Here is a 27,358-nt window from a genome sequence, read left to right as displayed (position 1 = left end):
TCTTGGGACACTTCCCGGGTTATTTTTTTTTTTAAACCACTCAATTTTCAACTGCGTGTGAAATCACACTGTACTTTCTTGAGTAGATTCTTTGATAATTTAATAATTGTAATAATATTAAATAACTTAACTTATTAACTTTAATAATTACTCCCCGGCCGCTAAAAAGTATGTTCTGTATAGTTTATGAATGTGTGGGGTGTGAATTTAATCTACATTCGCCATGTTGTCCTTATCATGTGACCTATCGGCATCAATCGCGTCGCTTCACTGCTGTTCAGTGTTCATAAATCCTCTCCTGTGGCCTTATGAGATAGTAAAGTTTTCATCATATGCACACTTCAAAATCTCACTGGAAGAAGTTGGTCATCCGGTACTTTTTTGCTTACTCTTTTATGATCACTCTGAATTTGGACATAGCCTACTTCTTTTCCCTCCTACTGATTTTACGGTAATAAGAATGAGATTTTGGATTCAGCCTTTGATTTAAAACCTAAAACCTGTGACAAGATTTGGAACATCAAATTGTGTGTTCTTCAGTCAATGCTCAACACTCAATTTTTTGTCCAAAGTTATATTTCTAATACGATAGCTATACATTTTAATCAAGTAAAAGTCATCTTTAGGCTATTTTGATAGCACATTTAATACAGATTGTTTCAAAGCAGCTTTACAGTGATAACAGGAAGATTATGATCAATAATGCAAACAGAGTTCAATTGACTTTATGCACAGCTGCACTACTTCCTGAACTTGATGCTGCGTTCACATGCTATGATATTTTCCACTTGTGAACTGGTATTTACCAGTGTGTTGCGTTCAAGTGCTTTTGTTGTCGTAATGTCGTGAAAAGATGGAGATCCAGACCTGTTATTTGACTAAAACAATTTTAGATTGCTGAATTCATCTGCTACAGCAAGAATATGATTTATCAAAACTCAAACGGTAAATAATATGCTGTATATTTGAGATCATAGAGATTTTTTTAAGGACAAGGGAGTTAATAGAGCTAATATTTCTGTTTTAGCTCTATCCTTATGTGAAGCATAGCAACTTGCCTAATCTTTCCTATCAGCTCATTGGGCCTACTAGGAGGCTTCTATTAACTGCTAACGTTGTTAGCTAGCATCTGATCTGGGTAGGTAACAGTAACACCAAACCATAACGCTATTTTTAAAACTGACACTAACAAATTATATTACAATTGTTAATGACACACATTGTATAGGCTACAAAAGCTATCTGCCAACAGTAGCAAAAAACGTTTAGTTGTGTACAATGCTTCCCATTCACGACTCTTGTGATGCGCTCCGCCATTTTGAAAAGGTCAAAGGTTATCTCATCTCGGCAACTCGTCCATCAAAATATTCTACGAGTTGCCCAGTGGAAAATACCACATGAGGGGGTGTTCGTGTGCATTTTCCACGTCGGTTTTTGGTATTTACCATAACTACCATAGCAAGTGAACGCACCATAAGGCAGCTCCTTGTTTCCTGTCTGCTATTATTGGCCAAATTTGATTAATTCAGGTGTTTCTGATTATTATTGCCATGACTACTGAGGTCAAGCACACCTGAATTAATCAATTTGTCCAATAATGGGAGACAGGAAACCAGGAGCTGGCTTCCCAGACAGCAAACTGACATTGAATCAACGTGGAAACGACGTCTCTCATGACATTGAAACAACGTTGATTTTGCTCATCGAATTAACGTTGAACCAACGTCAGACGCGGCATTCTTCAAAGCTAAATGAAAATCGAAAATTGGTTTGCTTTCATAACGTTGAAACAACGCGTTGATTTCAAGTTGATTTTGCGTTAGTTTTGAAAGAATGACGCATCTGACGTTGGTTCAACGTTAATTCGATGAGCAAAACAATGTCAGATCAACGTTGTTTCAATGTCATATTTCCACGTTGATTTAATGTCAGTTTGCTATCTGGGTTAAGTTGAGGAAGTATTGCAGCTGTGCATAAAGCCAATTCTGCATGTTCAGTTATCTAAAAAAGACAAAATTGCAATTGTTCAGCCGAAGTCAAGTCAAATAACCTTTATTTCTATAGCCCTTTTTACAATACCGAGCTTTACAGTGATAACAGGAAAATGATGTAACAAAGTTGCAGTTCAGTCAGTGTTGATTCAGTTCGGTTCAAAATAACCATAATCACTATGGTGAACCATAATCACCATAACCATAATCACACACATGCTTGCTTGACAATTCTGCCTGAGTGAACTGCACACTGCTAGTACACATGTAGAACTACACCCCCCATGTGTCGCGAGAGCGGCAATGTCCCGGATACTGAGAGCGCCGGAAGAGAAGCAGGTGTGTGTGTCTTCCTTGGCCATCTTGTGGTTGTCCACCGTGAGCCGTTTGCTCGAAGAATCGGAGGAGAATCCCGTTGTTGGGGCGCCATCATGCCCGGGCATCTGCAAGAAGGCTTCGGCTGCGTCGTTACCAATCGGTTCGACCAGCTATTGGACGACGAATCCGACCCGTTCGAGATTTTAAAGGCGGCCGAAAACAAGAAGAAAGATGCGGCCGCGTCGGGCGGCTCGAAGACGGCAGCTCAAGCCGCTAAACAGCTGAAGAAAGAGTCCCAGAAAGACAGGAAAAACACAACGCAGGAGAAGAAAGAAGACATCCAGGCCCCTGTGCCACTTAAGAAGGAGGGTATGTAGAAGTTTCAGTACTAAATAAAAACCGAATGAGCCTAGACAACATATTTGGATATAATAGGACCAACAAATCGCAACGCGTCTGATAAATGCTGACGCGAACCTCTCAAACGCGCCATAAACGAGTTCGTAACGCACATGTGGTGGCCAAAAAATGCTGTCTAGATAGGCAGCTCAGTGGGTTATGGGACAGGGCTATCGAGGAAGCGCTCGTGTGCATATAAACACAGCAGTGAAGTCAACATGGAGCGTCTGCTGCTGCTGGTGGTGTTGTTGTCGACATTTGATGTGCACTAACACCATGTTTTGAGAGCGAAATGCCCCCAGTGAGGTTCAGCCTACGTGTCTTTCACCTGCTTTCTTCCTCTGACATGTCAACATCTCTATTTGTTTGTGATTTGATCATCCTCACTTTATTTATAACTGCGTAGCTGTCATAGCTACATGCTAATTGTGCTAGCCCTATGTGAATATATAATGTGATGTTTTACTTCACAGCGTGCTGATGTGCTCTTGGAGAAAATGTAAAGGAGAGAGGCTAGTGTTCACCTGTCTGATGTGTCATTTCTTATTGTCATATTTAAGGTTATTATTATTATTTTTTTTATATATATATCTGGTTGAAATGACAGTATCTGTAACTCACCTTAGTGCTTTAAGTCCTGACTAGTAAGTGAAAATGTGTCTTAAAACATCACTAGGATTGATTCATGAACGATTGTGACCTCGTGCTAAACACTTAAAACGAGTAACAGTTAGCTCACCCACATTTTATTGGGATAGATCACACATAAATGAAAATTTTGCCATTACGTACTCATCCTCAAGTTGTACAAGTTTTTCTTCTCTAACAGAAAATAATACATTTTAACGAATGTTGGTTGTAGGAAAACAAATTCTATGGAAGTCGATGCCAGATGTCAACCGTCTGGTTATCCGACATTCTTTAAAATATGTTCTTTTGATCAACAGAAGAATGAAACTCATAACGTTATAGGTTAGGAGCAACTTAATGCGAGTATGTTACAGAATTTTAATTTTTGGGTGAACATGAAACGAACTATTCCTTTATCATTTGCTTACCCTTGTGTGTTCGCATATAAAGGTTGGTGTTTTTATTTTTTACATATAGTGGAAGTGAACTTGTAGACTTCTTTCAAGGTCCCCGCCAGCCCACAACTTGTGCACTGTATGCTTAAATGATTGAAATAGATGTATGGATTATATTATGGCGCCACATGCAGCAGTCAGATCAAAAAGAATAAATCATAAAATCAGTTCCTCATTTTCTTTGAGTTGTTCGAATCAAATTCACAGGTTCTTCGTGTTGAGGCTTCTTCACCCGTGTTTATTGAATGTCTGAATCTCTGTTTTAGGAATGAGGAGAGTCGGGCGGAGGCCGGAGGGCCAGCCGGGTCAGGCTAGCTCCCAGCACCCCGGGGGTCAAGGAGGTCAAGGCGAGGGACGTCCCAGTGACCGGCGGCCAGAGAGACGACCTCCTCGTGAGCGACGCTTTGATAAACCAGCTGATGAAAAGCCAGAGGGTGGCGAGTTCTCTGTGGACAAGTGAGTTTTGATATTATCATACCAATGTAACTGACGGCATTAGGTCTGGGTGGACTATAACGCTCTATCAACATTTTTATTGAACCTATATACAGCAGTCAACATTTGAAGTGAATAGGACAATTTTTATTCGCTTTTTAAGACAAGAACAGGTATTGTTCAAAATTCACGTTTAACTTTGATGAAAGGTTTTGATCCTCTTCAATTGTTGACTATCTTTTAGTCTATGGTGTTTTCAGGTGACGTGAGAACAAAACTTTACTAAACATTTGTTTATAACTTGCCTTCCGTCAAATATTCCCAATAAGCTTTGTTACTTTTGATATAAAACAAAGTTTCAGTTTTTAAATTCTATTAATTTTATAATGAAATTCAAAGAGTAAATGCCATTTTGAATAGAGATCGACTGATATTGACTTCATATAACTTGCATGTGTATGTACCCGACAACTGAATACAGAACTGATATTTTTGTTGTTTCTGTTTTTGACATTTATAAGGGGGCTGAACAAAACTGTTTGAACACTTTCTCCTTGCAATTATAATACAACACAGTTCTACATCAATAAATAAAGAGGTCTGAAAGCGAGCAAAAAACACATTTACTCTTTTAAATGAAAGCTTTGATCAGGTGAACAAACAGATGCAAATATAGCATGTGAAATAAACACCCCCCCCCCCACACACACACACACGCAAGCATCCTGAATAAAAAAACATTGCTGCTGTAGTGTAGCTTAGTTCACCCAGTTGGATTTTTTTGTTTAAAACTGCAGCAGTAATATAACAAAGGGCAAATAAGTGTCTTATAAAAGTCTGTTTTCAATGTAGAACATTAATAAATGACAGGGGAGTCTATGAACTTAGCATGGAATGTAAGCATTTGTTTTAAACTTATTTTTTAAAAGGTTTATATGTTGTTTAAAGAGTGAAGGATATGTAATGTGTTGGAAAATTACTTTATAATGACGAGTTATAATATTATAATGTTAGAAAAGATTATATTTTAAAAAAATGCTGTTCTTTTGAACTTTCTATTCATCATATTATTTTGGGGGGAAAATGGTACACCACTGTTTTCAACATTGAAAATAATAATTCATGTTTTTTGAGCTTAAAATCAGCATATTAGAATGATTTCTGAAGGATCATGTGACACTGAAAACTGATGTGTAATCAGCAACAGTAATGATGTTGAAAATTCAGCTTTCAGATTACATTTTAAAATATATTAAAATAGAAAACAGTCATTTTAAATTGTCATAATATTTCACAATATTACTGTTTGTCTTTTTTTTTTCATCAAATAAAGCAGCCTTGGTGAGCAGAAGAGACTTCATTTAAAAACATAAAAAATCTTACTGATCTAAAACTTTTGACCGGTAGTGTATGTATTACACTATATTACTGAATTATTACATCTATTACATGTTTTTTTTACTTAATTTGATAGTAATGTCTTATTCATTGTATTTTTGAAAAATTCTGTCATGAAAACAAGTTGGATTAGAAACAATTATATAATTAAGCTTAAATAACAAGTTAACTTTTATAACAACTTAAATAACAAGTAAACACATTTAAATGTGGACGCCTTTTTGTTCATTTTAAACTTTAATATTATAGTAATGTACTGAAATAGCTTACAATATTAGTTGAGAGATTGTTCAACCTTGCTGAGTGAGGGTTATTTCATTTAGAAAAACCAAACAAAACATCAAAACAACTGATGTCACCAAATAGATTTTCAAAATGTCCAAGTCCTGCATCTGCCATTGGTTAGACCGACAGGAAGTCAAACTCCCCAAACTCATGCCATTGGTCGAGCCAGTGTTGTAGAGTCTGTCTGGTTGAGATTCTCAAAAAGTTGTTTAACCATTATAGTAAATAAATCCACTGAAACCCCATGTGATGAATAGCTAAGCATGTTTAAAGATTGCCAGTGTTCTTTGTCATAAAATGTCATAAATGTTGTCCTCAGGCCGATCGGGGATAAGCCGTCTCGAGGGCGTGGAGGAGGACGCGGGGCCAGAGGTGGCCGGGGACGAGGTATGGGACGCGGAGATGGTTTTGATTCCCGGGGCAAACGTGACTTTGATAGACACAGCGGCAATGACAAATCGTAAGTGTGAGAAGCCAGCAATAACAAATGCTTAAGGGGTTCTTGTTGCGTTAGTCTCACTGGAATGTTTTCATGTCTTAGTCGACAGAAAGGAGAGGAGAAGCGCGGAGGGAGTGGCCCGCACAACTGGGGCAATGTGAAGGAAGAAACCAGGTAGGATTGTAGATGGGAACTGTTGGAGGCTCGGGTTGTAGCAGCTTATTTGGGAACTTGACTCTCAAGCTCGTCCAATGTGTCTTACATAAATATTGTAGATCAGGAGTCGGAAAGTAAGGTTGGCATAGGGCCAAAAAAAAAATATTCGCCACTAGATGGTGGGCCAGAACATAGTCTAATGATAATTTAAGAAATGCATTGATGAAAAATGCAACTAGAATTACCTGTGACCGACTGTTAACAGTGTCTTTTGTAACTGGTAGTGAGCTGTTATTCTGTGTTAAATCCTGCAGTAGGACAGTAATTAACTAAAAGCCACTTTGTGTGTCCGGGTTTTACACTGAAATACATTAATAAAGCAGAAATTACATGTAACCTGGCAAGTATCTTCATTCAGTCTGTATCATTTTAATTTGCGTGTAGAGTCCAACTAATTGTAATAATTATTTGACGTAGCCTAGTTTTACACTAAGAATTATTCCATGGCATCCTCACATACTAAACTGCATTATGTTTTTTTAGTTGTTTGTGTGCTGGAGGTACGCTATTAAATTGCGTGAAGAGTGATGTTAATTTAAGCTAGCTGGTGAGAGAAAATGGCACTTTTCCACTGCTGGTATGGCTCGGTATGGTTCGGCGCGGCACGGTTCGGCTCGCTTCGCTTTTCCACTGCGTGGTACGACACGGCTCGTCACGGCACAGCTCCGTTCGCTTTAGCTCGGTTGCTTTTCCACTGCAGTTTAGGGCTGTCACTTTTTATTCGAATATGCATTCGAATATAACGTGAAATATCCGTTTTCAAACTATAAATAAACTATTCGTTTTTTTTTTAAAATGTCATGTTTAGCGCATTTTTTGCAGTCTATGATTAGACCGTTTGTTTTTTTATTTTATTGTTTGCCATCTCATCCAAGAGCGGATGCTCTAAAGCTCGTAGAAATTCGAATATATTCGAATACATTGCATGATATTTGATAACCGTTTGGATTTGATTTTTCTCAAAATTGACAGCCCTACTGCAGTTAGTACAGCTTTAAAGTGGGTGGGATTATAGACTGTTCGATAACAGCGGTGGCTTTTACTGGCTATTTAAATCTAGCAGGTTTGGTTTCTCGTGCCGATGTCTATTGGTCGCAAATACAACGACGCTGGTAGTGACGATTCTGTCAGACCAATCAGTGATCTGCAGTGCTTCACGTCACATTTTAGTACCGGTACGGTACGCTTGGAACCTCAACAGACCAGGTACCATATAAAGCGAGCTATACTGTTGCGTACCATGCAGTGGAAAAGCGCCATAAGAGTCTAAAGAGGAGAGTTGACCATGAAAATAGGGCAGAAGAGTGAAAAGGCAACAATGCGTTCATGATTCCTAGTTTTGTGAATGCAAAGCTGCTTTGTCTGTCTGCAATGAAGCAATCCACACACTCTTTGAATGTCTTTCAGAACTTTTCAAATTAAAAGCTCTCAATTCATCTCTGCAAAAATTTTTGAAGGCAAAATCACTAAAGACGAAGTGATTGTGAGTAACTGTTGCTGTCATGCGTCTATTTCAGAACCAGGCGACATTAAAATAATCTGTCTGCGGGTGCGGGACAGACATGATTTCTGGCATTGGCCCGTGGGCCGCCTGTTGTAGATCGTCTAAAATACCTCAACCGCTTGTGTGATGTGACTCTTGTTGATTCTAATTAGTGGTGTTTGGGAAGGCAAATAAATTATGTTATTATATATATATTTATATATTCAACCCCAAGTATAACATTTTGACATGAAACTTGTCCCGCTTGTGCTCTAGATATGAGTAACGCCTAATCATTACCATATTATGAATCTGATCATTACCATAGTGTGAAACGAACACTGCCAAATTCAGGGTACATGTATAAAATGTTTAAAAGGTTTAGTTTGATCATTTCAAAGGTCCACCAGATCTAATACCGTATGTGTCTGATTTGACAGTGAGCTTGATCAGTCTGCTGCACCTGAGCCCGCTCCTGAAGGTGAAGAACACGCCCCCGTCGACTCCGAAAACAAGTGAGTGCCATTCTGTTCACGATAAGTTGATGTGAAGAAATGCTTCATGTACAAAAGCATGTCATTGGATGGTTGTGTGTGTGTAGGGAGAATGAAGTAGAGGAGGTGAAGGAGGAAGGCCCTAAGGAGATGACACTGGATGAATGGAAGGCCATGCAAGACAAAGAACGGTCCAAAGTCGAATTCAACATCCGCAAGCCCAACGAAGGTAACGACGGTCAGTGGAAGAAGGGCTACGTACTGCACAAGTCAAAGAGTGAGGAAGTTGGCACGGTACGTGGAATTAGCCCATTTTCTTTGTAAATTTCGGTCGTTTTATGGTTCCAAGACTTATTTCTGCTCTTTTGTGTTTCCAGCGGCATGCCGGAGCTGTGATTGAAGCTGGAGATGTTGATCCCGACTCGTTCCACAAGGTATTTGTCTAGATTTGTGTTTGGAGGTCACCCTCTCGATCACCTTTTGAAGTTGTTTTTCAGTTTGTATATGTGGTTATCCTAAACTAAAGCTCAGTTAAATTAGTACTTTGCCAGAATTCAAGAATCTTAGGCCATGTACAGTCATTGGGTCTCATTCATGAAACATTCGTAAATATACAAGTAAATATGAGAGTGATTTGTGCGTAAAGAGACCTTCCTGAAAACTCTTCTCCTGATTCACAAATACTTCGTAAACGTCAGATGTGATAGTGAAATGTGTGTGTTAATGAATTCCAACCAGTCGTAAATGGGATGCGCGTGCACGTTCATTCTCAATTACCATAAATCCCACCCATTATATCCGACTGACATCTATATATAGGCATATAATAACATGAATGCGAATGAAAAAGAATGATTTCTCTATGCAGAAATGGAGGTTTTATCAGAAGTTCATTCAAAACGCCACATTTTATTTTAAACGCACATGGCCTATCAGGTCCTAAAAAAAGGAAGCTTGGCAGCATATTACAGATGCATTTACTGGAGTTTCATCTGTTAATCAAACAGTCCCAGAAGTGAGAAGAAAATGGTTCGACATTAAGCTTGACAGCAAAAAACAAATTAGTTCACTTCGGAAAAATCGTATTAAAACTGGAGAAGGACCGTCATCGATCACCAGATCTGCTATTACTGGCTCTCATAATAAAAGTAAAAAGAAAAACCGTATGTAATTACTATATAAAATTTATTTTTCAAAATGCTGTTTAAATATGTACACGATTAAGGCGAATTAATGCAGCCTTATTAATGTGCACCATTTACGCGTGGCTGGGAGCTGGTGTAGATTTCTTGCGTACCAACTAACATGTGGAAAATACCAACATTTTAATGAATCCGAAAGTTTATGCCAGAACCACTTTAAACACGATTTACACACAAATTCGTTCTTCTCTGTTTCATGAACGAGACCCAATGTCATGCTGATTTTTGAAATCAAAATTCACTCTCTTGCAAGCTTCTTGTTCCTCTTCCTCTGGTTTACTAACTCTTACAGTGATTTTCTTGGTAATTTAGTTTGCCTACCCCGATGACAGCATGCCATTGCTCTAATGGTCCGCCTTGTTTCTTACCTTCCATTTGTTATAATATATATATTAGGGTTGTGCCGATAGACGATAGTATCGTGTATCGACGATAGTCTGACATATCGCCGATGGCAGATGCCTTTGACGATATCAATACGATAATTGTCTCGTTTTACCATAATGTATTAAATTATTATTATTAGGCCTATTATTATTATTATTATTATAAAGCTAGTATTGTTATTAAATGAATATTAGGAACTACAATTAATTTGCCTTGTCTAAATTTACACCGACATCACCTCATAACAATTGCAACAACACACGCACTAATGAGGACTCCTCTAAGAGAATGTTTTTAAAACAGACTAAAAAACATCCCACATCAAAATGTAATTTCAAGGTGATCCATTCACAAATTATCAAGTGTGCTCGTTTTAACAGACGCAAAATTAAATTTCCTACAGATCCAAGATGAAAACGGCATCGTTGTTCGTCAGTATTTGTTTCCGTTTAATGACACTAACACTAAAAACAATACAATTACTAAATAGTATTAATAATAATATCACTAAAATAGTATTATAGTTACCGTTATCATCGTCGTCTCTGAGGGAACGCGGCGTTAATGCAGATGCCGAAAGCAGTCCGTTTTTACTTTCACTTTCAGAGATAGAGCGCGTTTACATGCTATGACGTTCTTAACATGATTATGTTGAATAAACTTGACAATGCATGTGGTCATGTAAACGTTTCCTTTACGTTTGGCCCTTGCTCTTGTTTCTATCGGCATTTAAGACACATTAACCCGCGTACTTCGTGCTTACTGAAGTGCATCCAGGCAGAGAGCGCACTGGTAGGGGGGCACATATCGCAAACTCCGACTTTTTCTGACCCAAGAAATTATTAAAACGTGTTTTCATCTCGTGCAGAAATAGGCCCTAGTCAAAATGCTGCATGTAACGGTATGAGGATAGGCTAATGTGTCCGTAAATTTCCCGTTGACAAACAAAAGGATTATGAGGATCTCTTTTTTTTTACCTCACTATACCAGGAAATAACCTGATCCTATTAATAAACACTCCACCTTTGCTAGCAAAATAGAAAAAAAGATTCTCGTATATAAAACGAAGTAGGCTAATAAAACAAGCAAATTAATGAGTAGGCTAAATAATCAAGTTAATAATCAAATGTTAGCCCCGCCCCCTCACGATACTATCGTGTATCGCCGATCTCACAGGCTGACGATAGGACGATATGAAAATGGAGCATATCGCCCAACACTAATATATATATATATATATTTGTATTTTAATTAGTGCTGTCAGTTGATAAAAAATCACACATATTTTTCTGTAATCACGATTAATCACACCTAACATTAAAGTTTTTAAAGGGGTGGTAAAATTTTCATTTTCACACTCTAGCTGCTGAGCAAAACTGACACAGACTTCGCTAGAAAGTTTGTAGTTCGTTCGGATACGTCAATGGATACGTACGTACCTTACAGTAAAGAGCGCTCTTCTGTTGCTCTTAAAGGGTTAGTTCACCCCAAAATTCTGTCAGTAATTACTCGCCCTCATGTTGTTCAACCCCGTAAGACTTTCATCTACGGAACACAAAATAAGATATTTTTGATTAAATCTGTGAGCTGGATCACTCCTCCTTGAAACTGGCCAGCCCAAAAGTTATCAATGACATCGTTAAAATAGTCAGAGTAGTGTAACGGCGCAAAGCTTTTGTGTTGTACGTCACTCGCATCACACAGCGTGCTTTGGGTGACAAAGCAACAAAAGTTCCATGCGTATAGTCCCGCGTCCTGCCTGAAAGGCGCCTGTGATGCTTATGATGGAAAATAAGCTAATGCGCATTCTAAAAGACTAAATTCGATGTTATTTTGATTCCTGTTGTTGCCATTCACTTGGATAAAACTGTGTATGTTTATTCTTTGCCTATTTGTTTGTAGAGCACTTGAAGATACCTTCTACAATCATTGCAATATTGTGGGGGGAGGGCTGTTCTAATTTTAAAATGCTGTTAAGTATTCAGCCTAATGTAACATGTACAATGATATTGCTTAAGAAATATATTTAGCCGTACTACTGTATAGTTATTGTTTGGTGGCATTGTGCATGTGGGTTGTCTTCATGAAAATTGAAAATAAAGGGATAAAAAAAAAGACTAAATTCGAATCTATTATTTTTCACGGTATTTTGAAGTGCCCGCAATAACAATACCGTGCATATTCATTACCGCGATTTAACACGTTTCCGAATACTGGCACATGTCTAATTGAGGGGTCAGCTCTGTGGTCATAGTTTATTTGCTTAAATTCTCATCATGTGAAATTGGGAATGATGGATTTGTTTCCTGTAATATTATTTCTTAAAGGCTGAAGAAGGTGGAGAACACCACTTCCGTAAGCCAGCCAATGACATCACATCCCAGCTGGAGATAAACTTCGGAGACTTGGGTCGACCAGGACGTGGCCGTGGAGGTTCCCGTGGAGGACGTGGAGGCCGTGGTGGTGGAGGTGGTGGAGGAGGAGGAGGTGGAGGCGGAGGAGGAGGAGGCGGCAGCAGTGGTGGACGCCCAAGCCGAGGCGGAGGCAGATCTGAGAAGGTAAACAACAAAGACATGTACTCTGTTTGCTACAGATTCTGCTTACCGTATTTTCCGGACTACAAGTCTTACTTGCTCTCATAGCTTGGCTGGTCCTGCGATATGAATTTATTTTGATATATAAGTCACACCTGATTACATGAACCAAGAGAAAACATTTGTTTTCTCAACGCGTCATATCTAAACAGACTGAGCGCGGTACGTGCAGCTGAAGTGACAGAAGTATGTGGAGAGATAAGCGGGCTCAGCAGACTTTAATGGCTAATTTCATTGCGGACAGTTCCGGTAAAAGGAAAGGCGATGACCAACTTGAAATATAGAGAAAGAAAAAGTCAAGCTTCAATCGTAAATACGATACCTCATACATTAGGTATGGATTCACGACAACAGGCGATTCCGTGGCGTCAAATCCGTTGTGTGTAATTCGTGGTGAAAAACTCTCCAATCAAGCAATGAAACCGTCAAAACTGCAGCGGCACTTAACCACCAAACACCCAACTCTCAAAGACAAAACGGAGGAGTTTTTCGAAAGAAAGAAACGTGAGTTGGACGCTCAACGGCAAGTTTTGAAATCACGGTGTGTTTGCTATTGTATTCTGAAACTGTTACTAATATAGGCCTAGTAGGCTGTGTTATTTATCCTGGTTGACTTTATGATTAGTTTTGCACATGTATCGCCACAGAGTTAACTATTTCTGACAGTACCGGACAGCCCCCAACTTCACGTCTGTGGGCGTCAGTGTCCAATTTACCTTCAATGAAATCTATGAAATCCGGCTTAGTGTAATTGACAGAATTACTAAAATATATTTAGCTACCTAAAGGTTTTTAATAAAACTCAAGAGATGTGTGAAATTTCAGGATTTATGAGTGATGTTAGTCTAGTAGAATTTTCTAAAAAAAATATTTTGCTACCTAAAAGTTAAAGATTTTTTGTGTCACGCATGCATGTCTATTTCCCCTCATATTAAATGTAAAAACGCACGTCGACTGATGTTTACTTTGTCTGAACTTTGTCTATATCAGTAATTCTCAAAGTGTGGTCCGCGGACCACTAGTGGTCCGCCATCGCCCCCTAGTGGTCCGCGAAAAGATGACCTAAACTAGGCAAGTGTTTACAAAATCGTCACTTTTTCGCACGTACCAGTGTGATCAGTCTTCTTGGCTGATCCCTGGAGTGTACGATCACACCGGTGTGATTAGAATGTTCAGTGCTTCACGTCAGCAACTGCTAAATTCAAACTTGCTCTCGCGCGCTGGCTGGCGCTAAGCCAGAGACAAACGCACTCAGAGCTGTCATATAACACAACTATTGAGTGTTTTCAATGTTTATTTTAGGTTTCAGACATTTAAATATACATAAGTTTTAGCAAAACAATGATTTTGAGTTTGTAAAATACACTGATGTCTATGGAAGCGGCAATAATCTTTTCAGTTATAATAAGACAACAACACGTTTTATTCATATCAGATACACATTGTGTAAGTAGCTCTACATTTGACCCTATTCTTCTCCCAGTTCACCAGCCACTTACTATCATGTATTTCGTGAGAAGTGGAGGAATTGACGTTGTAAATCCAACAGATCTGATTCTCTGAACTGAAAAAGAAACTAAAAGCTCAACTAACGCGATCTTTATAAAGATGTTTAAACAATGTCAAACCCATCCACTTGCACATATTTGACAATCGGAATATCAGTGTTTCATGTTATAGCTAATACATTTATGAATATTTTTAACAAAAGAGGAAAAATGACACAAAAACAGATCATCCTTCATTCCGCGCTCTGTTTTGGTTGTGCTGTGTCACGTGACAAGCAAAGACGCGTCACCATGGAAACATTAAAGTGGCAAGTTCTAAATAACGGCCGCCTTGAAAAACTCACGCTGGGGGGTCAGTTAGAATATTTTAAACTTACGTGTGAAAGGGTTAATAAACTTAATTACCAAGCTTTAGCTTTCAGTAAATAAAAAAATTATTCATAGGCAAAATCAACCTATATCAGTTGACCCTATGTGACCCTATTGGGGGGGGGGGGGGGTGTTAGAGTGGGATTTTGTTAGGTGGTTCTCAGAAAAAAAATGGAAGATAAAGTGGTCCTTGGGCTGAAAAAGTTTGAGAAACACTGGTCTATATAAACAGCCTTTTCAATATATTAGTATTAAAATGCATTTTCTGACAATTTATATTTCAAGTTTTTACTGCACATGTCGAAATGTGTGCTCTTTGGTCCATCAGTGCTTGGGTCACCATATATCGGAAAACATTTGGAATGGGTCAGACATAATTCTGACCAATTCTTAAGTTTTCTGCGTATCAAATGCACGTAAAAACAAATTTTTGCGTATAAATTGCATGATACACAATGAAAACACATGTTATGTGAATTTAGGGGGCGGCCGGGGGTGGGGGTTCCAACGTCTATGCACCTGCTAGTGAGTGAGTGCTTTGTGAGTTGCTTTTGAAGTAGACCTAATTGAATGGGAGAAAAGAGAAACTTTTTGTGAAGCCTTCTGAAAGTTTAAAAAGATTGGTATGCAACTAGCCTTTGTTGCCACCTAGTTCATTATATGCAAATAAATTATAGGCTGTTATTGTTTTACACAGTGATATGTTCCAAATCCAAACGATGCATCTTAAAATTGAGGCATTCAAATTGACAGCTGGTCCCTGGAATTTTTTTTTCTATAAATATCCCGGTCCCTGGCACAAAAAAGGTTGGGAACCCCTGCTCTACATTATCACTGGAAGCCAGGACAGTAATTACATGCCGTTTTTAAGTCCCAAACACGTGTCCAGAAAAGCTCTCTCACACAGCATTGAATAGTCTATTAAATCGAGTTCTTTCATGTCGTCTTGCACTGGACAAATTCACACGAAAACATTTCACAATTCCTGTATAGGCAAGTATCCTTGTGAAACAATCGGTTGAGACTGAACAGTTGAGAAAGAAAACGCATGTAACATAGGGCTGTTGCGGTAACCGCAATATTGTAGTACCGCGCTTCTGACATGTCAACCGCAGAGGATTGCACACAACCGCAGCAACCGTGATATTCACATTTTTTTTATAAGGCCATACCCTTCTTGTTTTGAACTTAATGCATGTGTATTGAATGTTAAACAAGTTCATAATGATACCAAGACTGTTTATCATGGTGATGTATAGCCTACAGGCTTCACACAGACAGTGAATGAGAGAGATCGGCAGAGCGCGTGCAATTACCTGCGTCTGTGACTGTCTTTGAAGTCGTGATAAGCTTGTCGTGTCAAAGGGAAGCAAAATATTTGTCGCATCATCATTTTAACGGGTATTTTCCCATAAATGCACGTCAGCAACAGCGCTAGTCAGCATCCCACAGCACAAGGAAGCCACGGGGAAATAAAATCAGTGAGTCACGCATTGAATCAATGCTATATGGGTCATAAGTGCAGCATCAGCTTCAGCGTTGCCCATGCGACGCATTGCTGCTCAGCTGAGCCTTGAAAAGTTGAACCTCAAAGTTAAAAATAAGTAACATCTTCTTTCTTTACATCTCTTTTAATGAATCAGCTTTTTTAAATGTGTTCGACTCGCTCAAAGTCCGTTGTCATAACAATATGCGCGCTGAATGAAAGTCTTTCAATGCGCATACTGTAGACGCTGTGTAGTTTCGGTTACATTGGTTACTGAAAATGTCCTCGTTCTTGTCTACATCATAAACTTTATTTCTATAGCAACAAATACATATAAATTAAATAAATAAATAAATGGCGGTAATACCGCATATCGCGCTGTTGAGCCGCTCAACATTACCGCAAGGGAAATTCCATAACCGCGACAGCTCTAGTGTAACAGTGTATTGGATACGTGCAGCTCTTAAAGTGACAGCAGCCTAATAAACCTGATGCTGTCTTCGTCCTCAATGTTAATATAGACCTTATTCGCAAATACCGGAAGTAGCTAACCACGGTTATATTGCTGACATGACATCTGTCCTGCTGCCCCTAGTTGTCCACAGATTTGAGTTGAGGGGGAGCTTCATCTCGCATAAAAACTAACTCTGAGATTCGAATTGCTGTTTAAAACCCCATCACGCTGTTTTTAAAAAAAAAAAAATCATGTATATCATAATATCATGGATAATCCCAACGCTACCTCGCTTGTCCATTGACAGACTGACAGTTTCCGTGGTTTCAATGTCAACAATATGGCCGCCGCAAACATTGATGACGAAGATCGAATAACGTCTATAGCAAGAAAAGAAATGGCTTCTGTAATTTCAACAATGATTAATCTAGATTTCTACAGTTAATACTTGTTTTACATTTGATTACAGGGTGGAGGTGTTTCTGTTCCCAATGTGGACGATCCCGAGGCTTTTCCGGCCCTGGCTTAAACCTCAGCTCCGCCACCTAACCTTCCTTCAGGCTCCCCTCCTCTTTGACGCTTGCATGCTTATGGATCGTTCGACCATAGAAACCGGAAAATAGAAATACATGAGACTGTCATCCATACATACACTGAGAACTGACTTTTACCTGCGGAAAAACACAAAAAGGACTTCTTGTTACACTGAAGCAAATTATGGGTAGAGGTTTTGTATTTAGAGACATGATAGCAGGGATGTTCATACAGTATTTTTTTCCCTTTTTTCCAGAGATTATGCATTCGCCATAAATATTTTTTTATTGCTGCTTGAATGTATGCATTTTCAAGATAGAAGTTGAAGTGTGTTGTGAACGCTTAAGCTTCCCTCGGGACACGGCGGTGTCCGCGTGTAATTGAGTGCACTCACTCTCTCAATGGCTCTACCAAAAGCAGATTTTTCTTTCTTTCTATTTTTTTTTTTTCCATCACTCACCACTAAGTGAGAATACAAGACTTGTAGTGATGATTTTACTATTAACATATACATGAGTAATGTATATTGACTATTTTAAATGTTTTGAAAGAAAGCTCCACGGTCAAGCTACCCTCTTTTATTTTATTTTCTTGACCGGTAGCAAGAAGCAAATGCGTCGTCTTGATCTTGCTTTGGTGTTTTGTCGTCCTTTGCGGGACCTGTGATATTAGTATGCGTAGTTGTCTTTGTTCCTCAAGAGAGATTACTTCCTTATCTTGTTAAATCACCCAGGGCTCGATGTAGATCCAGGCTGGTCCTCAAGTCATACAAGTTCATCTCTTAGAAACCTTAGGACCACTTTCAGAACTGTATACATAAGTGATGTGTTGTGCGTGTGTGTGTGTGTGTGAGAGAGAGAGAGATGACCTGTTTTATTTCATCTGCCATACGTTTATTTTCCTGAGCTTGGATGGTAAGTTTCAGCAAGTCATGTTCCTCTTAACATGAATTTTTGTTTGACTTTAGTGAGTTTTCTCTAGCTAAGGTTGTTGACATATCTTGCACTTAGGTTTTTGGTGACATTTGAAATATAGCTACTAAGCACGTGGTCTATTTGCATCAGTACCATTTGTTTTATTTTTATTCCCTCTGTGATCTTTGCTGTGTTTTTATTTTTAATTATTATTATGATGGCACTACTGCTTGCATTTTCTGAAAAATGTGTAATTCAGGGTGGGACAACAGTGTGCTGCAAAAGAAAAGTTGGAACCAGCTTCTTGTGTATGTGAAATAGCAAGACCTCCAAGTGTGATGGCCGATGTAGTCTGTATTCGTAGGAGGGACAATAAAATGGAAGACGACACTATATTTGAGTCCATGCTTCCGGTTTGTTAATACTCTGCTTTTGTCTCTCTCTGTTACCTGTTTGTCTGGTCCCAAGAATATCAGCAGGGGATCTCTTGTTTAGTCAATGCATGCAGTAAAATTGGTGAATTAAGACCATATTCTGAAGAACATGTCTTTAAACATTTGTTGAATTTGTCCTTAGCAGTATTAAACACGAGTCACATTAATGCTGGATCCAGAAATATTTTTCCATAGTGTTTAGCTCCCAACTCTGCATTAAAACAACAATACAAATGTTGTTTATAGTTTGCAGATTGTGTTTGATAATGGAGAGTGCAGTGAGTTCTAAAGATTGTAAGCACTTTGTGTGTTTTTAAATCATAGCAGTAACGTGGCTCTATCAGTCACGAGTGTAGCGAGAGGAGGATTTAAATTGGTGACACTTGTTTTGATAACACTGGGACTGCTGTGAGGTACTGCTGTAGTTCACCCCAACCTAAGTAGACGGTAACGGTGTCAAATATCCATCTTAGGGAAATGATAGATGGAAAGCTGGTGGAGGAGATGTGCTGCCAGTTCAGAGGAGCTGCATAGCAACAACGTGTTTGATCGAGAGACCCCGCATTAACCCCTGCACCCCCAAAGCAATGGGTTGGCGGACCCTGAATTTGACAAGGTGGAGGTGTTTCTGGACTATCCCGAGGCTTTTCTGGCCACCACCTAACTTTTCTCCAGGCTCCCCTCCTCTTTGACGCTTGGATGCTTATGGAACGTTTGAAAATAGAAATACGTGAGACTGTCATCCATAAACAGTTGGTTAAACGCAAACATGTTCAGGCAGAATTAAGAATGAACCACTTCATCTTCATGCCATGTAAATAAATACATTTAAAGTGACCCACGTATATTTAGGCGGTGTCTCAGAGATGCACTGAGACTGACTTATTTCTGTGGGAAACACAAGAAGGACCAGAGGTGCAGCAAAAATTGGCCCTTATTCAGGTTTCCAACTCCCAGCAGGACCCAGCACACCTAGTTGTACATTGTTGTTAAAAAACATATCAGCTGCTGAAGATACTGTCCTTTTGTCTTTTAGAAATAATGATTTTTTTTTTTTTTATCTGCGAAATGTTGTGACTAGCCAGGGGTGTGTTTTCATTTTCACAGAACTCGCTGCTGAACTACCGTTTGCCCAAACCTTACTGTCGCAAATTTGTTGTTTTTAACCACTTTGGTTAATGATGTCACGTTACATGCATGCTGAAGTAATAGAGCTTGCTGGAGCTTGTTTTAATTAATCTGTTTGAGATTGAATGCTAGACTTTTATAAATCTATAAATTACACACTTGGCATCTGAGGACTAATTCTCATTTTTCTTAGTCATTTTGCTTTATTTCCAGATTCATCCATTGGCCTTTTCTTACGTACTAGAGCATGTTCGCACATGCACACTTCAAAAACTGTGCTTAAAATCTCTTGACAAACTAATGACTTTTTATATTTGAAATAAAAGATATAGATTGTGCTGAATTTCAACTTGCTTAATTTGCTTGAGATAAGGATGTAGATGAGCACACGTCATGCAAACAAGGAACTGGTTCTAACCACAGGTCGAGAGCTGTCGCTCTAAACACTTTGTTATGCTGTTTGCGGATGTTCGTTGGATCTGTGGTTTCAGGAAACAGACTCATTAAACTATAATAATAACGACAGAACTTGCGACCATAGTTGACTAATGATGGTTTCAGGAAACGCACCCTTGGGTGGTCAGCCTCATGAAACAGTCGTTGAAAGCATCCAACACAACCTGTTGGTGTGTTGGCAGTGGCTTCACCGGTGTACCGTTGGGCCTGCTTCGATGGTGGGTCAGCAGCGGAGGAAGTTGTCCGTCTGCAACATCGCTGGTTAAGGGCCACAGACGCTGTTGAACTCTGTTACCAGTTTTTAACTCTGGGTGTTTTATTGGGTGGAGTATGTCGCTGCATTTTGGAGCACAGGACGCCAAGCCTATGAATACTGGAGAGTCTTTGGAGGCTCAAACTAATTGCCTGGAGATGATGGTGGTATTTCTGACTGACTTCACGACATTTGAGGCTCATGTGGTCATCATGGCAGACACCATATCGGTTGTCTTGTACTCCAGGGGGGAATGCGATTACGCTCCACATGGAAGTTTACAGCAGAACTTGCAAGAGTGTATAAAGACAGTGTGTCTTCTCCTGGTAGTAGAATCCATTCAACAGCGCTCAAAATACTAGAGGGAACTGCTGGTATCGTCACATTTTTAAATTTCAATACTAACTTGGTACCGAAGTCGGTACTTTTTGACAACTCTATTCGGATTAGGTGCCAGTTTTCATTAGAAGAACCCGATCTACTTTCCCAGGCTTGGGGCTCCATGTGGCTTCCCTGGACAGAAAACTTTTGTTTCGGTCCTCTGATTTTGTCTATTTACAGTCCATTTTGAACCTCCTTAACTATGCTTTAAGCACGTTCCCTGCATTTTTCAAGTTTTTCTGGCTTTCGTGTTTTCACTGTTATATAGTAGGGGGCCCTGCTACAGATCTTTTGAAAGAGTGCAGCATCCAAAACCAATTTAAGAAGATGAACTGCATAAACAAGGAGCGCACAGAAGTTGCTTTAGCACGATTAACCTAGCGTGATCATGAAACATTCAACAGCACACATAAATCATAACTACCTAACGAAATGTCGAACCCACGATGAGATATAAGCAAGCGATGTGCAAGCTTTGATGAACTCAATAAACTTATCATTCTGAATCTGATCCAAAGTGTTAAACAAAAATGTGATTTTCTTAAGAGTTTTGCTCAAAATGTTTTATTAATGACACTTTCCACATTGATTGTGTTGACTAAAACAATATTCTAACTTTATTCATTCTTTTTAAAGAGCCCCTATCATAGCATTTGAAATGTTCCTATTTTTGTTTTGGGAGTTCCCAAAAACAGTTTAACGTGACTCGTGTCAAAAGCGAGCTTTCCCGACTCGAGTCCGAGTCGAGACCAAGACCGAGTCCGTTGGTTTTTAAATTAAGTCGAGTCTGAGTCAAGACCGAGTCTTTGAAGGGTCGAGTCCAAGTCGACACAGAGTCCGTTGGTTTTTAAATTCAGTGGAGTCTGAGTCAAGACCGAGTCTTTGAAGGGTCGAGTCCAAGTCGAGACCGAGTCCGTTGGTTTTTAAATTCAGTCGAGTCCGAGTCTTAGAAGAGTCGAGTCCAAGTCGAGACCGAGTCCGTTGGTTTATAAATTCAGTCGAGTCCAAGTCAAGACCGAGTCTTTGAAGGGTCGAGTCCAAGTCGAGACCGAGTCCGTTGGTTTTTTAATTCAGTCGAGTCCGAGTTAAGACCGAGTCTTTGAAGGGTCGAGTCCAAGTCGAGACCGAGTCCGTTGGTTTGTAAATTCAGTAGAGTCCGAGTCAAGACCGAGTCTTTGAAGGGTCGAGTCCAAGTCGAGACCGAGTCCGTTGGTTTATAAATTCAGTCGAGTCTGAGTCAAGACCGAGTCTTTGAAGGGTCGAGTCCAAGTCGAGACCGAGTCCGTTGGTTTTTAAATTCAGTCGAGTCCGAGTCTTAGAAGGGTCGAGTCCAAGTCGAGACCGAGTCCGTTGGTTTTTAAATTCAGTCGAGTCCAAGTCAAGACAGAGTCTTTGAAGGGTCGAGTCCAAGTCGAGATCGAGTCCGTTGGTTTTTAAATTCAGTCGAGTCCGAGTCAAGACCGAGTCTTTGAAGGGTCGAGTCCAAGTCGAGACCGAGTCCGTTGGTTTTTAAATTCAGTCGAGTCTGAGTCAAGACCGAGTCTTTGAAGGGTCGAGTCCAAGTCGAGACCGAGTCCGTTGGTTTGTAAATTCAGTAGAGTCCGAGTCAAGACCGAGTCTTTGAAGGGTCGAGTCCAAGCCGAGACCGAGTCCGTTGGTTTTTAAATTCAGTCGAGTCTGAGTCAAGACCGAGTCTTTGAAGGGTCGAGTCCAAGTCGACACAGAGTCCGTTGGTTTTTAAATTCAGTGGAGTCTGAGTCAAGACCGAGTCTTTGAAGGGTCGAGTCCAAGTCGAGACCGAGTCCGTTGGTTTTTAAATTCAGTCGAGTCCGAGTCTTAGAAGAGTCGAGTCCAAGTCGAGACCGAGTCCGTTGGTTTATAAATTCAGTCGAGTCCAAGTCAAGACCGAGTCTTTGAAGGGTCGAGTCCAAGTCGAGACCGAGTCCGTTGGTTTTTTAATTCAGTCGAGTCCGAGTTAAGACCGAGTCTTTGAAGGGTCGAGTCCAAGTCGAGACCGAGTCCGTTGGTTTGTAAATTCAGTAGAGTCCGAGTCAAGACCGAGTCTTTGAAGGGTCGAGTCCAAGTCGAGACCGAGTCCGTTGGTTTATAAATTCAGTCGAGTCTGAGTCAAGACCGAGTCTTTGAAGGGTCGAGTCCAAGTCGAGACCGAGTCCGTTGGTTTTTAAATTCAGTCGAGTCCAAGTCAAGACAGAGTCTTTGAAGGGTCGAGTCCAAGTCGAGATCGAGTCCGTTGGTTTTTAAATTCAGTCGAGTCCGAGTCAAGACCGAGTCTTTGAAGGGTCGAGTCCAAGTCGAGACCGAGTCCGTTGGTTTTTAAATTCAGTCGAGTCTGAGTCAAGACCGAGTCTTTGAAGGGTCGAGTCCAAGTCGAGACCGAGTCCGTTGGTTTGTAAATTCAGTAGAGTCCGAGTCAAGACCGAGTCTTTGAAGGGTCGAGTCCAAGCCGAGACCGAGTCCGTTGGTTTTTAAATTCAGTCGAGTCTGAGTCAAGACCGAGTCTTTGAAGGGTCGAGTCCAAGTCGACACAGAGTCCGTTGGTTTTTAAATTCAGTGGAGTCTGAGTCAAGACCGAGTCTTTGAAGGGTCGAGTCCAAGTCGAGACCGAGTCCGTTGGTTTTTAAATTCAGTCGAGTCCGAGTCTTAGAAGAGTCGAGTCCAAGTCGAGACCGAGTCCGTTGGTTTATAAATTCAGTCGAGTCCAAGTCAAGACCGAGTCTTTGAAGGGTCGAGTCCAAGTCGAGACCGAGTCCGTTGGTTTTTTAATTCAGTCGAGTCCGAGTTAAGACCGAGTCTTTGAAGGGTCGAGTCCAAGTCGAGACCGAGTCCGTTGGTTTGTAAATTCAGTAGAGTCCGAGTCAAGACCGAGTCTTTGAAGGGTCGAGTCCAAGTCGAGACCGAGTCCGTTGGTTTATAAATTCAGTCGAGTCTGAGTCAAGACCGAGTCTTTGAAGGGTCGAGTCCAAGTCGAGACCGAGTCCGTTGGTTTTTAAATTCAGTCGAGTCCGAGTCTTAGAAGGGTCGAGTCCAAGTCGAGACCGAGTCCGTTGGTTTTTAAATTCAGTCGAGTCCAAGTCAAGACAGAGTCTTTGAAGGGTCGAGTCCAAGTCGAGATCGAGTCCGTTGGTTTTTAAATTCAGTCGAGTCCGAGTCAAGACCGAGTCTTTGAAGGGTCGAGTCCAAGTCGAGACCGAGTCCGTTGGTTTTTAAATTCAGTCGAGTCTGAGTCAAGACCGAGTCTTTGAAGGGTCGAGTCCAAGTCGAGACCGAGTCCGTTGGTTTGTAAATTCAGTAGAGTCCGAGTCAAGACCGAGTCTTTGAAGGGTCGAGTCCAAGCCGAGACCGAGTCCGTTGGTTTTTAAATTCAGTCGAGTCTGAGTCAAGACCGAGTCTTTGAAGGGTCGAGTCCAAGTCGACACAGAGTCCGTTGGTTTTTAAATTCAGTGGAGTCTGAGTCAAGACCGAGTCTTTGAAGGGTCGAGTCCAAGTCGAGACCGAGTCCGTTGGTTTTTAAATTCAGTCGAGTCCGAGTCTTAGAAGAGTCGAGTCCAAGTCGAGACCGAGTCCGTTGGTTTATAAATTCAGTCGAGTCCAAGTCAAGACCGAGTCTTTGAAGGGTCGAGTCCAAGTCGAGACCGAGTCCGTTGGTTTTTTAATTCAGTCGAGTCCGAGTTAAGACCGAGTCTTTGAAGGGTCGAGTCCAAGTCGAGACCGAGTCTGTTGGTTTGTAAATTCAGTAGAGTCCGAGTCAAGACCGAGTCTTTGAAGGGTCGAGTCCAAGTCGAGACCGAGTCCGTTGGTTTATAAATTCAGTCGAGTCTGAGTCAAGACCGAGTCTTTGAAGGGTCGAGTCCAAGTCGAGACCGAGTCCGTTGGTTTTTAAATTCAGTCGAGTCCAAGTCAAGACAGAGTCTTTGAAGGGTCGAGTCCAAGTCGAGATCGAGTCCGTTGGTTTTTAAATTCAGTCGAGTCCGAGTCAAGACCGAGTCTTTGAAGGGTCGAGTCCAAGTCGAGACCGAGTCCGTTGGTTTTTAAATTCAGTCGAGTCTGAGTCAAGACCGAGTCTTTGAAGGGTCGAGTCCAAGTCGAGACCGAGTCCGTTGGTTTGTAAATTCAGTAGAGTCCGAGTCAAGACCGAGTCTTTGAAGGGTCGAGTCCAAGCCGAGACCGAGTCCGTTGGTTTTTAAATTCAGTCGAGTCTGAGTCAAGACCGAGTCTTTGAAGGGTCGAGTCCAAGTCGACACAGAGTCCGTTGGTTTTTAAATTCAGTGGAGTCTGAGTCAAGACCGAGTCTTTGAAGGGTCGAGTCCAAGTCGAGACCGAGTCCGTTGGTTTTTAAATTCAGTCGAGTCCGAGTCTTAGAAGAGTCGAGTCCAAGTCGAGACCGAGTCCGTTGGTTTATAAATTCAGTCGAGTCCAAGTCAAGACCGAGTCTTTGAAGGGTCGAGTCCAAGTCGAGACCGAGTCCGTTGGTTTTTAAATTCAGTCGAGTCTGAGTCAAGACCGAGTCTTTGAAGGGTCGAGTCCAAGTCGAGACCGAGTCCGTTGGTTTTTAAATTCAATCGAGTCTGAGTCAAGACAGAGTCTTTGAAGGGTCGAATCGAGACCGAATCGGTTGGTTTTCAAATACAGTTGAGTCCGAGTCAAGATGAATCTTTGAAGGGTCGAGTCCAAGTCGAGACCGAGTCCGTTGGTTTTTAAATTCAGTAGAGTCCGAGTCAAGACCGACTCTTGCTCTGAGGAAGCAAGGAAGCAAGCCGAGTCAAGATTTTGTCCTGACATATCAGTTTTGATATTCATGATTTAATATCACCCCAGTTAATAATCAACAGTTAGGCCTACAGACTAAGCTAGATTGGGAATTGTTTAGAGCAGTCGTCTTGACGTCTTAAAGGGATAGTTCACTTTGAAATTAATTTTTGGTATGTTTTAGCTTACCTCAAGGGTATCCAAGATGAAGGTGTCTTTGTTTCTGCAGTAGTTTCAATTTTGAGATTTTTAGGTCCTTTTTTTAGGACCTAACCCCAGCTGCTCCCGACGAGCTGGATGGCGCCTTGCATGGCTGACACCGCCGTCGGTGTATGAATGAATGTATGAATGGGTGAATGTGAGGCAAATGTAAAGCGCTTTGGTGGCCATTGGGTCTATGAACGCTATATAAATGCAGTCCATTTACCATTTAGGTCAAACCGTTCTTGTCTGTCAGTCATATAATGCAGGTGTATGGTCACCAGCGGTTTGTGGTTCTGAAAGGCAAATTTGATGATGGCAGACTCGTTGCTCATCTTGCCGCCGCTCACACCAGGCAGCAACTGAAGACACTGATGGCGGCAGTATCTTTGCATTGCACCTTGGGATGGCATTTTCAAATAATGCTCGTCAACATTGCATTTTACTATTATTGTTGTTATGTGTTGTGTTTTTTTATTTATGAACAATAAAAAAAAAGTCTCGAGGACTCAGTCTGAAAATGAAGAGTCTCACTGTGGTTCGAGTCCGAGTCAAGACCGAGTCTTTGAAGGGTAGAGTCCGAGAAAGCAGAAATCAGTCTTGAGACCGGACTCGAGTACTACATCACTACTGCTACCCCTCCTGGGGCATAGGCCGCCAACACGAGCCCTCCACACAGCTCTTGGGCTTTACTCTACCGGTGCACCCACCTTGGCCTTGGGGATTCCAGATGAGCGCTTGCCTGGTGATGTTGGAAGCTTGCCAAAACCAAGAAACCTCAAACCATGGAGAGCCTTCCAGTCAAAAAGGGAAAGTGACAATTTTTTGCTAGCCAATTTGTGTGATCTGATTGAGCAAAAAATGTTTCTCTTGGTGAGCTTTGGTTAGCGGTGGCTGATATGCTTTGTTCAACTGCAGCCTGCAAATAGAGATTCTTGGGTCTCCAGAGACACTTTATTTTTTAAAGCTGCCCACTTTTTATACAATTAATTTGTTAGTCAAATAAAGGCTTAAGAAAGATTCTGTCAGAGTTCTTCTGTGCTCTAAATCACTCACAAATCTTTTGAGTTTTATCATCTCCATGCAACATAGTTTTCATGCCTTTTGCACTACTTCATTATTTAAGACTTTTCTTCAGAAAGATCTTTCTTCCGCCCTATATTGCATGAGAAATGTGACTTGGTTAATAATGTGGAACAACCTTTTTTAAGTAGGTTTATCCAAGAAGATCTGGAAAACTTTTCAACAAACTTGTCCGAGATTAATACCAGTTATCTAAACAAAATATGAGAAATAAAACCAACACTTTCTTTGGAAAACTAAAATCTGATTGTTTATTTTACCTAAATCCTGATGTCACTTGCATAATAATTTGAAACAGCATCATTTTTCTTGTGTTTATATATTTTTTCTATTACTGTTTAAGTGCTCACTAACCAGCTTTGACCATTCCAACATGGGGTATGGCTTACAGCGGCCCATAGAAACGGTCAGTAATGAGGTATCTGTGTATACATGGATTATGGTATGTTTTTCATCCAGAAACATGCATTTTAAAGAATTGAAGAAGTTTAAACTAACAGTACAACTTATGTATCAAATACACGTTTTGCTTTTCATATGCTGGTTGTTTGAGCATCCGGGTCAACATAAACAGCAAGACTCCACCAATGGTGTGAGTTTGGGGCAGCAATATGTGTTTCCCAAGTTTGTAAATTAAACACTTCATTAACAAACTATTTTAAAA

The 27,358-nt window shown here is 40.5% G+C and overlaps 1 protein-coding gene across 1 annotated transcript; it reads left to right on the top strand.

Annotated features, from left to right (window-relative positions):
• The first annotated feature begins 2,317 nt into the window (after nucleotides 1-2,317).
• Nucleotides 2,318-17,533, top strand: serbp1b (SERPINE1 mRNA binding protein 1b). The gene is made up of 9 exons (XM_039657279.2): nucleotides 2,318-2,678; nucleotides 4,060-4,249; nucleotides 6,231-6,371; nucleotides 6,453-6,524; nucleotides 8,490-8,564; nucleotides 8,651-8,837; nucleotides 8,921-8,977; nucleotides 12,460-12,690; nucleotides 17,013-17,533. The coding sequence occupies exons 1-9, from the start codon at nucleotides 2,423-2,425 to the stop codon at nucleotides 17,070-17,072; spliced, it is 1,269 nt and encodes a 422-aa protein (XP_039513213.2). The 5' UTR covers nucleotides 2,318-2,422; the 3' UTR covers nucleotides 17,073-17,533.
• The last annotated feature ends 9,825 nt before the right edge of the window (nucleotides 17,534-27,358 follow it).

The sequence above is a fragment of the Pimephales promelas genome, chromosome 5 (assembly GCF_988280905.1).
Source record: "Pimephales promelas chromosome 5, fPimPro1.hap1.1, whole genome shotgun sequence".
Classification (NCBI taxonomy): Eukaryota; Metazoa; Chordata; class Actinopteri; order Cypriniformes; family Leuciscidae; genus Pimephales; species Pimephales promelas.
This window is presented reverse-complemented; position numbering and strand designations above follow the sequence as displayed.